The sequence below is a fragment of the Cibotium barometz genome, chromosome 25 (assembly GCF_041138505.1).
Source record: "Cibotium barometz isolate CiBa-2024 chromosome 25, ASM4113850v1, whole genome shotgun sequence".
NCBI classification, from domain to species: Eukaryota; Viridiplantae; Streptophyta; class Polypodiopsida; order Cyatheales; family Cibotiaceae; genus Cibotium; species Cibotium barometz.
Genome location: NC_141070.1, coordinates 17,475,497 through 17,487,316, shown reverse-complemented (window position 1 = coordinate 17,487,316; position 11,820 = coordinate 17,475,497). Strand labels below are relative to the sequence as shown.

The 11,820-nt window shown below is 38.2% G+C and overlaps 1 protein-coding gene across 1 annotated transcript; it reads left to right on the top strand.

Annotated features, from left to right (window-relative positions):
• Positions 1–9,845: 9,845 nt before the first annotated feature.
• Positions 9,846–11,318, top strand: LOC147624314 (uncharacterized). The gene has a single exon (XM_086819301.1). The coding sequence runs from the start codon at positions 9,937–9,939 to the stop codon at positions 11,200–11,202; it is 1,266 nt and encodes a 421-aa protein (XP_086675427.1). The 5' UTR covers positions 9,846–9,936; the 3' UTR covers positions 11,203–11,318.
• The last annotated feature ends 502 nt before the right edge of the window (positions 11,319–11,820 follow it).

Genomic DNA, 11,820 nt, shown 5'->3' with positions numbered 1-11,820 from the left:
TGAAAATGGACAATCTACAAAAATCCAACCGTTAGATTTGTAATTTTTACCTTATACCCACATTATACTAATCTTTCCTAATCTAATCATCACTAGATCCATACAATTTGAGCATTTTAAATGATAGATGTGGTGGGAGGATAAAATAGTATGTTTTTTAACAATTCTAATACATTTTAAATAATATAGAAAATAGTAGAACACATAAAAAATTACTCTCGATAAATCAAGTTAAGCTCTATGTTATTTGTATTTGTGATATGCAAAGTGAGAACATTATATGAGTAATAATGTAAAAGTTATAGGTAATTTACTCACATTCACTGTACCTGTCTAAACCTACGACAGGGCCTGTATACAAACTTGGTTCCCAAAGAAAAGGAGATTTATAATTATTGGATATTCGATCAGATTATAGTTTTAGGTGCCTAACTTTGCATATGATGTTTCATTAGAAGACCTTGAAGTGAAACTCCTTGGCTAACTAGGAGAGATTGGCTATTCTTCTAGAAAAAATGCCCGTTTTCCAGCTAAAGCCAAGGGCGCCCACTACATGAAACTAGATAACCTCATCTTGCAACAACCACCCTGAGCAAGATTGATGAGGGTCTGAGGTATACTCTACCTCCTTGGTTATTACCCACCGAGCTATAGTAGGGACGTTTGTGTGTCCCCAAGAGCATGGGCCATATCATTTGTCTAGTTTTTGTTTAGATATAAAAAAGAAATGCTCTATCTTTGTCCATTGATCTATTGTAGCTTACCTTGGATCATTTTTTAAATCAGTGGAAATAAAATTTTGTTTAGATAGTTGTATTTAGCCTTTAGTAATTTTTACAATATAATTATTTGTATATACTTTATTATTTAGAAGTTGAGAGTCTAAATATGGACAATGCAAGTGACAATCAAGAGAGGTAAGCTGTTCATGTGAGAATTAAGAGAGGTAAGCTATTTGTTGAATATTGTGCTTCAGGTGTCTTCGTGACACGGATTACAATTTTCTAAATCTACTCTTTTGTTTCCTTCCTAGGAGTATAAGAGCCCATAGTAATGCTTATACAAAATACCGATGTTTATAGCATTGCTTATATCGATGCCAAGGCCCCAATACTTTTTTCATTTTCCTTCATGAAAATATGAATAAAAACATCAAAAACATGCTCGATTATTGTATTGGTGGCCACAAGAAATATAGATTATGTATTGTTAGGATACTGATTTTTCTTAAAAATATGCTATAATTACTTCCGTGCACTATCTTCTTTACACGATCTTACAATACATGAATGAAGCATATGTGCAATACCACCCAAACATACAGCCTTTTCCCACCCCGACTTTGTAAATTTTGTCTCTCTTAATTAATTCTTGCGCTTGTTGGTTTTAAAAAAAAACATACAGCCTATGTATTAAATAAGTTTTTTTAAATTTGTTTATGTTGAGCACCTCCGGTACGCTCTTCACGGGGGCCATCGTCGACACCACACGAAGCCTATACACTAGTGCAGTCTCATCATCGTCAGGCACAGAGTCTTGTCATCACTAGCCGCCGGCCTGTAGCTTCCGTGATCTACATGTCTTACACTGTAGATTATGAAAAACAGTCTCGTTTCCCATGATCAAATCATTCGACTGTAACGAGAGAAGAGAAAAAAACCATTATGCACCACCTGAAATCTTATCCACTCTCTGCTGCACGCATCAAAATTCTTGTTGTCTGCTCTCTGCTCTCTGCAGGAATCAAAATTCTTGTCCACTGTGGGGAGACATGAGACCTCAAGCAGAGGGAATGCAATCCACTTTGTAAGATTGCGAAAACATGTGCATCATGATAGCGCAGAAGAGAAAAAAACGTATTTTAGGTCTCGCTTTCATGATGAAACGGCTGATGCCTTTTTATATATTGAATACACACATAACATAATGGTACCTTAATATAAACTACTTCTTTTTGCTTTAGTTAGTGGGAGTTTTATATTTCTTTACATTTACAGTATATATGCTTTATAAATATTTGGAATTTTCTTACGTCAGTAAAGGTCTGACAAGTCAGGTTGATAGGTTTACATAGATTTAGGATTAATGTAACAAGTACTCCCTTCCATATACAAATTGAAAGCTTGATGAACCAGGCTAGTAAAGGCCTTCTCTTTAACTAGGTTGATGAAGGATGTATAAATTTTTTTTCTTAAGTTAAGAATCTATGGTTTTCCTTAAAGTTTCAGTGTTTATAGGTGGGACAAATGCAAATATATCTTTGAAATATCTAGCAAAATATTAAGTCCCACAATCACTTGTTTTGCATGGCAAGGAGATGTGTGTGTAAAGAACTCAATTGGGGCATTTCAATATCTCACACTAAATTGATGTGAACACAAGCAATATACTATTCTAGCTTGCCTCACAATAATCTGTCAAGCACCTAAAGCAAAATGTATTTTTAGAATTGTGGTGAGCTTTTACTTTAAAAATACAGAGGTGCAAAAGTAAAACTGAAATTATGTAAGACATAGAATTTTAGAAACCCTACTCGAAAGCATATTTTCAAAGTTGAAATAAGTGCCTCAAAACAATTGAGTTTGAGAAAAAAAATGAAGACTCTTATAAAAGACACAATCAATCCATTTTAAGTTTTTTTATGGGGGACTTAAAATGATATATAAACCTTATTGGCATATACCTAATGACATACTCATTTACATGCTTCTTCTTGAAAGTAAGGGTCTTAGAGTATTTTAAAAAATAGGTGTTTCTAATGGAATGTACAAGATCGTAATGCTAGGCATAAGAGACATGGATTCTAAACCCCTGTACCTTCGAGAGAAGAACATCCGAAATTCATTTAACACTTTATGAAAATACTTTCTCATTCTTCAAGCCTCGTTACATCAGTTCAAATTTTTTGTGCCACATCTACTCAGTTGCACCTTCTTGCCCTCAGTGTCACAGAGTTTATAAGCCATTGACTCCATAACATTACCCTAAGAAATGAATCTTTTTTCCCTTTGGTCCCAATTTTTACCTATATACATATGCATACAATGATACTTAAAATAAGTAAGTTGGGTAGTAATGGATTAGACAAGTAATCGACACTAATGACAAGATATTAATAATGCTAGAGAGTTGATCCAACACACACAGTTATAATTTCCATTAGATAGGGGGCCTTTAAATAAGTTGAGGTACAACATCATCATAAGCCCTTGGCTTAGCTTTCACCATTTAAGTAGAGGACAAGTGATTAGCACTAATTACAAGATAATAATAATGCTAGCGAGTTGATCCAATGCACACAATTGTAATTTTCATTAGATGGGGTGCCTTTAAATAGGTTAAGGTACTATTTAATTAGATTTGGGTGAATGCAAAAGGATCTAAAGATAACTTTTATACGTTCAATTTACTTTGCAAGCAAGGTGATGACAAAGGCCGAGAGACGTTCTTTAGATGCTAAGAAAATGATGTTGGCTCATGTTTGCAGTCAGGAAGTTTAGGCCTTACCTTTTGCCTAAACCCTTTGTTGTTTTAACGATTAAGAAAACATTTGGCAAAAATAAAGTCAAAATGTATTAGTCGTGGAAGAAATTACCTTGATCTTACATGTAAGTTTTTCGAGGACGTGTCCGATTTGTCAAAAGTCGTATTGTTGACATGATACATAACTAAATGTTGAAAGTTTCAAAAAGAAAGAATTGTTCATAAACATTCAAAATTCTTCTCTTCAGTTTAAACCTTGATGTATAAATGTGAAGAAGCAAGATATATATATATATATATATATATATATATATATATATATATATATATTATATACTTATACATATGTATATCTTTAAAGCGAAACAATATAAAGGAACTTAAAATGGTTAGGAGAGAAAAGAAAAGAAATAAATTAATGATTAAAATTAGTTAGACCATATATATATATATATATATAACCTTTAGTTTTTTTCCCTTAGCATAAAAGAAGGATTTAAATTTAGCTAAACTTACCTTAGCACTAAGCAAGAGGGTGGAGAAAAAGGAAACGGCCCCGGCAGTGCACAAGGGGAGTGAAGTCGACAAGCAGAGAGAGATAGATAGATGGAGAGAGAGAGAGAGAGAGAGAGAGAGAGAGAGAGAGAGAGAGAGAGAGAGAGAGAGAGAGAGAGAGAGAGAGTAATTAAAGAAATTTTAAATAAATAAAATAAAATAAGTTTACAAAGCAAAGTTCTAGAGGAAAGGGGGGATCGCCTAGTGCGCATGCGAAAATTAACAAAGTAATTTAAGACAACGTTTTCACCACCATGAGCCATTGGAGAGAGGGAGAAGACAAATTAAAACCAAAAGACATACTGAGGGTGGTTCTGGGGCCTCCAAGATGAGGGAAATCCATATGTGGTGTTTGATTGGAAAGAGAGATTGAAAACAGAAAAATGGTTTTTAGATTTGAAGTGGTTTTAAAAATAGACAAGTGGTTTTCCACCTTGAGTTGACAATTGGGTAGAATAATTATGGGTTTTTTTACCCATTGGATAGAAATTAAGCTTCTTGAAAAAACTAAGGCTTTTGTATGCTTTGAATAATCTTTTAAACCTTGGGCTAAGATTTTCCACCTCTTTACCTACTAGCTCTTCGTGGATTCAATCAATTGGAATCAAATGGCTCTGATACCACTATTGTGGGAGGTTGACATGAACCCATAAAATGATTGCAATAAATAAAATATTAAAAAATAAATAGAACAAACAATATAATTAATACTCAATATTGAGTCCAATTTGCCCCCACAGAAGAGTGAGCCACGCTTCCTCTTGGTGTACTTAAATATATTTTATGAGTAGCCTTTGGGGCTCAAAAATGTCGACTCCCTCAAGAATAGTATTCTTCAAAAGTGGTATGCTTCAAAAATTGCTTTCTTGAGTGTGCAAGCTAGTCTTCCTTTTAAAAATAGGTATGAGCCTTGAACCTTATAAAAGTGCACATGTCTTGAAAATTAAAATATGCACTAGGAAGCTTTCACATGTCCCAATTAACATATATACATTTGCCAATAAATATGAATAGCATCCAAATAAATCAATGCCGCTTTTCGTCATAAAATCAAATATTATTTGTTGATATTGAAAATTTTCCCTCTCTCAAAGTATATTTCCTGATCATCACTGGCTCGCCTCCATTATCCAGTCTAATGATCTGCACTTGCATCAACTAGCCAATCAATTAATAAATTAATTGATTAAATTAAACATCTATGTGAAATTTCATATCAACAAGACAATGCAACCAATACTTTCCATGCATGTATAGATTGACCCGCTACGCGTAACGTAAGCTACGATCGTCGGAGTTTAGAAAGGCATCCCAATCTAAAACCCGTCTAGGATAATTCATAATATAAAACATGAGAATATAAATATTCCATGAATTCTTTTAAGAATCCATAATTTACACAGCATGAAAATATATAAAATATTCCATGAATTCATCCTCATAACATACTCTCCTATCTCGATGTGTGCTAGGGGCTAGCAATAGGTTAGGACATGAATGAGAGGCACCCATCTCTTAAATGGTGAGAGAGAGGGACTACCTCCCAATGGATAAAGGTGGATGCTATCTCGCATCCCACATGTTTCACCAAGGATAACACTAATAGGGAAGGAAAAGACCATTGTGCCACTATGTTGGGGGTGGAAATACAAGTGGTAAGATCACATACACTCAAAATAGGGCCGGTGTCTTTGAGAACTCACTCGCAACCACCATCGGAAGGCACTTGAATAGGCGATAGCTATTGGCTACTACTACTACAGGAACTCCCATGACAGTCTGGGTTGGCCGCTCGGAGACTCTAGAGGCAGGGTAGTCCCAGGGTTAGTGCTATTGCTAGAGGTCCACAGGCACTTCCATGATGTGGGTTGGCCACTACTAGGAGACTTTAGAGGCAGGGTAACCCCTGGGTCGATGATAACACTATCTCAAATAGATCGGAGAACTAATGAATGAGATACATATTAGGACTACTATTGCAAGTAAGGATCAAGCACAAAATGGGGGCAATCCGGCAAGGGAGCGAGCAAAGAGAAGGTGGGGGGGAGAAAGGGGAGGGAGGGTGAGGAGGGTGGTAAGGAGGGGAGACACTAGGGCTTGGGCAAGGAGAAGCAGGGAATAGTGAGTCATGAAAAACGACAACGAGTCATGAGTTATCATTTGCAACAAGCTGTCTTGATTTTTCACTAGTCCTAAATATTGATTAATTTTACACTCTTTTAGAGACATTGAAGAGAAATGTATTTAGAAATTTTACAACATAGGCACAGTTTTAAACTTCTTTTTAAAAATGTACATATTACTAATTTAAAGGTGAAAAATTTATCACTTTTCGTGTCAAATAACAAAATGGAAAAAACAAGGTCAATACAAGATCTAATATTCTTTAAAACTACTAATAATTCATGCATGTCTGTGTAATGTATAATATATTCTTTACTTAGAATTACAAAAGATGGAATTTTTTGACGGACTAAATTTTTCACCTAATAAAAGTGAAATTTTCGTTCATTATGGACCCAAGTTTTTTTTTAAAACAAAAATTTTGATGTCCACGATAGAAATGTTAATCTCAATGGAAATTTGGATTCTAGAATCCATTTTGTCACAACAAAGTGAAATCCAAATTTCCATCAGTTTCTTAAAACGACAACTGTTATCGTTTTAATAGCTCAAAATCTAACTGTTATAAACTGAAAACCGGTTTTACAAAGACTAACTCTAAATTGAATTATTATATCAAAACAAAGTAAACTGATAAATTATAGTACTCACTACCATCTAAAATTTGACCATTTGGAGATCGTTGGATTTTTATCTAAATCTAGAGAATTCTTTTCTTTCAATAAACCTCTTCTATGGCCATGGACTCCATAAACCTGCATGTCTTAATATCAAAATATGCTTAAATTCAACCATTGGATCAACTTTGTATACAAAGAAAATTTATTTTCTTAAACAATGCAATAACCTCATGTAAGAGTTTCACCAAATTATATTGGGTCTAAAAGTAATGTCACTTTTATCACCTATCAGTTTGTTGATAACACACTACGTATAACACGTAGTGTAGAAATGTGTATTGGTACAAAACTTATCCATGCTCAATGGAAAGTATGATCTAGAGAATTGCAGATCCCTCCTCTCATGAAGTTGGGGCTTGTTCTCCCCTATTATAGCCTCATTAATCTTCTCATGATCTACATCTTGTTGTTCATTTTCTTGGTGGTGTGTCATATTCTCAATGAAGCCTTGATACAAAATTTCAAATATGAAGAACATTAAGAGATGCAAATAATAGGTGGAAAAGAGATGGAGGTCTGTGGATATGACACCTGCTTGCATGCAAGTCATCTTCCATTGGATGTTGTTTTCCTATTGGTGGGTAATCCACCCACCAAGGACAAACATTGAGTTCCCATCAAGAAATAACAAAGTTCTTAAATCTAGGCAAGTATATGATCTCATCACCGTGAATATTAGTCCAAGCTCTCACAATCTGGGGCATCACATGGAAGATTTCGTCCCTGCACAACACCTTCATCCACGTACCATGGGTAGGAATGTGATCATGAGTCACACAATGTATTCTTTTTTATCCAAAAAAAAATCTTTAGACCTGTAAACTAGTTGTCGTGTTGATTTGTCTAGTTCAAGTTGCTTGTTTGGCCCACAAACACTCCTCATGTCCTTCCATAGATCAGGGAAGGTATCATGCATATGTAATTGCTTTTGCTCCTTGTAGGAGGTCTCAAATGTAGCAGGCAATGGAAGATCATGTTGCACACGTAGTTCTTCCACAAGTGTCTTTCCCACATCAAGCATAAATCCCCAATCTATCTCTTTCTTCATGTACAAGAGAAACCTATTAGCATCACTTAGTTGAAGAGCAAGATCCTCCGTGCCATACATCTCCTTGGCCACTTCCTTGCCTACTCCCTTGCCCTTTTTCTTCTTGTCATCTTTCTTAGTGGGGTGATTAAGAGATGGAGCACCTCTTTTTTGCTAATCAAGAGATGGATCTTTTTAATATAAAACCACATATAATCTCGGGGGGGTCACTTGTATAAATATGTAAGTATCACGTGGGTTCAACAGAAGGACATTTTAAATATTTAAAACTTACAGAAATATATTTACAGAGGGGATTTATTTATTGTATTTTAAAAAAAATTTACAGATTTGAATAGGAAAGGATACATTATATTCACTAAAAAGTTCACAGATAAGGGACTTTTTAAATAGGCCTTGAACGCACGTGATATAGAGGATTTACATATAGTGACCCCCCCCGAGCATATAATTAGGCATACTAAACTAGAACAACACACATTCTTACCTCTCTGAGGAGATAAGTGAAGTACACAATATATGTAGCTTGTCCTTGGAAATAAGAGCATCACTCTTTTTCCAATCGTATGAAAAGAGAAACTTGAAGAAACCAATGCCATTTGCTGGATTGGAGATTGGGGCCATCTTGTAAGCACGATCCCTGAATTGAGTCTCTACTTCATCCCAAGCTTTGTTGTAGGATTTTGTGTACTCTTCTAGTGTCATTTGCTCTTTATCCAAATGAGTGGTGGCTTTTTGCACAACAGTTGCATAAGTCTTAAATCCAATATTTAAGGCTAATCACTCTTATGGAAATTTATTGGTTATCCTATTTCGAAAGGAGACAAATCAATATGTCTTGTTAATATATATGCTCAACTTTAAGGGAAAGATAGGAAGTAGCTTTGGACTTGGTAACATCAATTTTATACCACCTTTCAGTGGGTTCTAGGTGGATATTTTACTATGGTGGAATTTCTAGGCCCTTCTTCTTATCTAAATAGATCAGGAAAAATTTATTAGTCACAAAACAATTTGGTGGATGTCTAGGATTTGGATGATTAGGGAGGACGTTCGGGTCATACCTACCTTAGCCTTTAGAACACTCATTTTTTCTTTCCTCAGCTTGACAAGATTTATGGCAGCGTTCCTATTACTCACTTGGATAGAGTTATGATTGTCGTTGTACAACATTGATACAACAATTTCAAGATGTTTTTGGCCACAATTGAGACTTCATTAGTCATCTCCTTCTTGGTTTGGATATTTTTATGAAGGCCGTATATGAATCTTCTATTGGACTTGTTTTTATCTTGGAGTGTAGTCTCAATAACCTTTGGTCGAGAGTTCTTTAGTGTATCTATATGTAAATGTGTTCTCACAAATACTATAGAATATATTAAATGTGTTCTTTAGTGTATCTATATGTAAATGTGTTCTCACCAATACTCTAGAATATCTTATTATATCAAAACAAATTTCTTATTAGTAGAAAGAACTTAAGTCAAAAAGGAGTCCTCAAACGTGAAGGTTGGAGTAGGTTGGAGTGGAACACGGGTGGATGAAAATTTCCCTTTGAGAAGGAGGGCTAACATTTCAAAACTTCAATTACGTGCAAAGCCATATATATTTACATTGAAAAAAAGTTTACCCTTGGTGTGAGATTTCTAAGCCACCGAGTGTGTCTTATCTATATCTCTAGAAGAAATATTGCTCGTCCGTCGAATTGTCAATGTGCATACATGAGCCTTATGAATGGATTACGTGATACGCTAGTTGCGTACAATGAGCGTTATCAATTTATTTATTTAGCAAAACCGGTGGTGTCGTGGACGTCACAACAGGCGTGGGGATTGGATCGCTTGAGACGCACCTCATCTGGTCAACAGATGGTTGTCAACAAGAGCGGGCGCACCGTCTGCATCCATTTTGCACCTTCTCAAAGCCGCCTCAGCTATAAACTCACAGGGGTTGTCAAAGCATATACGTATAGTTCAGAGCCTAGCTCTCATCAGTTTACAGCTGATCCAAGTTCAGAGAGTTTATAGATATAAGAGGTTCGCCAACATGGGGACTTCACTCAGCCTCCAATTGCTCCAGCTTCTCCTCTTCCTCCTCCTTGCCTCCTCGATATCCACCTTCGCAGCTCCCACATGCCAGTCCGTGGACCGCGCGGCGCTGCTCGCCTTCAAGGCGGCCGTAACCAGCGACCCTTCCAGCACCCTCGCCACCTGGAAGTCCAGCCGCCCCAACTGCTGTGCCTGGAAGGGCGTCACCTGCAACTCCTCCACCGGCCGCGTCATACAGCTGGACGTTTCCCAGGCCAAGCTCTCCGGCACCCTCTCCCCTGCCCTCGGCGCCCTCTCTCAGCTCCAGATCCTCTCCCTCTACGAGAACAGCTTCAACGGCAGCATCCCGTCCGCCTGGGGCAGCCTCACCCAGCTCCAGCAGCTCTCCCTCGCCAGCAACCTCCAGCTCACCGGCTCTATCCCGGAGTCCTTCGGCAAGCTGGTCAGCCTTCAGCAGCTGGACGTCTCCTACAACAAGCTGTCCGGACCTCTCCCACAGTCCATCGGCGGCATGTCCAGCCTGCAGCACATCCGCATCTACAACAACCGCATCAGCGGCCCCATCCCGGACTCCTTCGGCCAGCTCTCCAATCTCTTCAACGCCGACCTGGCTTTGAACCGGCTGTCCGGCCAGGTCCCGGAAGCCTTCACTAGCAAGCTCACCAAACTCTTCTTCCTCTACCTCGACAACAACAAGATCACCGGCCTGCCCAAGGACCTAAGCAACCTCAAGAGCCTCCAGATCGTCTACCTGGACGGAAATCCCCTTAGTGGACTGGCCAGCATCGCCGGCTTGGCCACTCTCCCCAAGTTGGGCGAGCTCCACCTCAAAGGCTGCCACCTGTCGGGAGCTTTCCCACGTTGGGTTGCCCAACTACCCCAGCTTCAGGACAACTCGGACGAGGTCACACCGCTCATCGACCTGTCCAATAACAAGCTGACCGGCAGCATCCCGTCGCAGCTGGGCTCCGTGGCCAGCATCCAGAGCCTCAGCCTCAACAACAACCAGCTCTCGGGAAGCATCCCCTCAACGCTTGGGAACCTCACCTCTCTGCGTTTCTTGAGCTTGCAGAAGAACAAGCTCTCCGGAATCATCCCCGGCACCTTCGTTGAGCTGCAAAGCTTGTCCAGCTTCAATGTGTCCTACAATCATCTCTCCGGGGAGATCCCTCAGCAAGCTCCCTTCACTACTTTCCCCGTCTCCTCATACGAAGGCAATCCCGGACTGTGTGGCTCGCCTCTCTCTACTTGTAAAGGCCACTAGTAGACGACCGCATTAGCATTAACTCCACCGTCGTGTGTTAAACTACAAATCCACTCTCATATGTTTTGCAAATGTTGATGATGACGAATAAGGATTGAAATCAAACCGTTTTCTTATGCGCGATCGCAAGGGAAAGGGAAAAAGAGAACATTTACAAACAATGGGTCCCCAAAAAAAAGAAAAAATCCCCCGAATACTTTTTAACGCGGGTCGCTATAGATTGATTTTTTTTGCCCTCTAAATTCGCACATTAATCCCCGTGTCCTTCTTTAACAATTTCCTCAGCTTTTTGATATCAATTGAAGGTCTAACAATGCTCTTCATATTGGTCCCAAAAAAAAAAATCCCCCCCATACTTTTTAACGCGGGTCGCTATAGATTGTTTTTTTCCCCCCTCTAAATTCGCACATTTGTCTTTCTTTAACAATTTCCTCAGCTTTGTGATATCGATTGAAAGACCTTCAGGCTAGTAATTGCATTGTTAAGTGAAAAAGCTCATGAAAGCATGCCAAAATACGAGGCAATAAGTGGAAATGTGAAGAAGAGGCATGAGCCACTTGGCGTGCTCCTTTATCTCATGAATTTCCATCTCTTCCATGTACAAAATTTGGCAAGGTG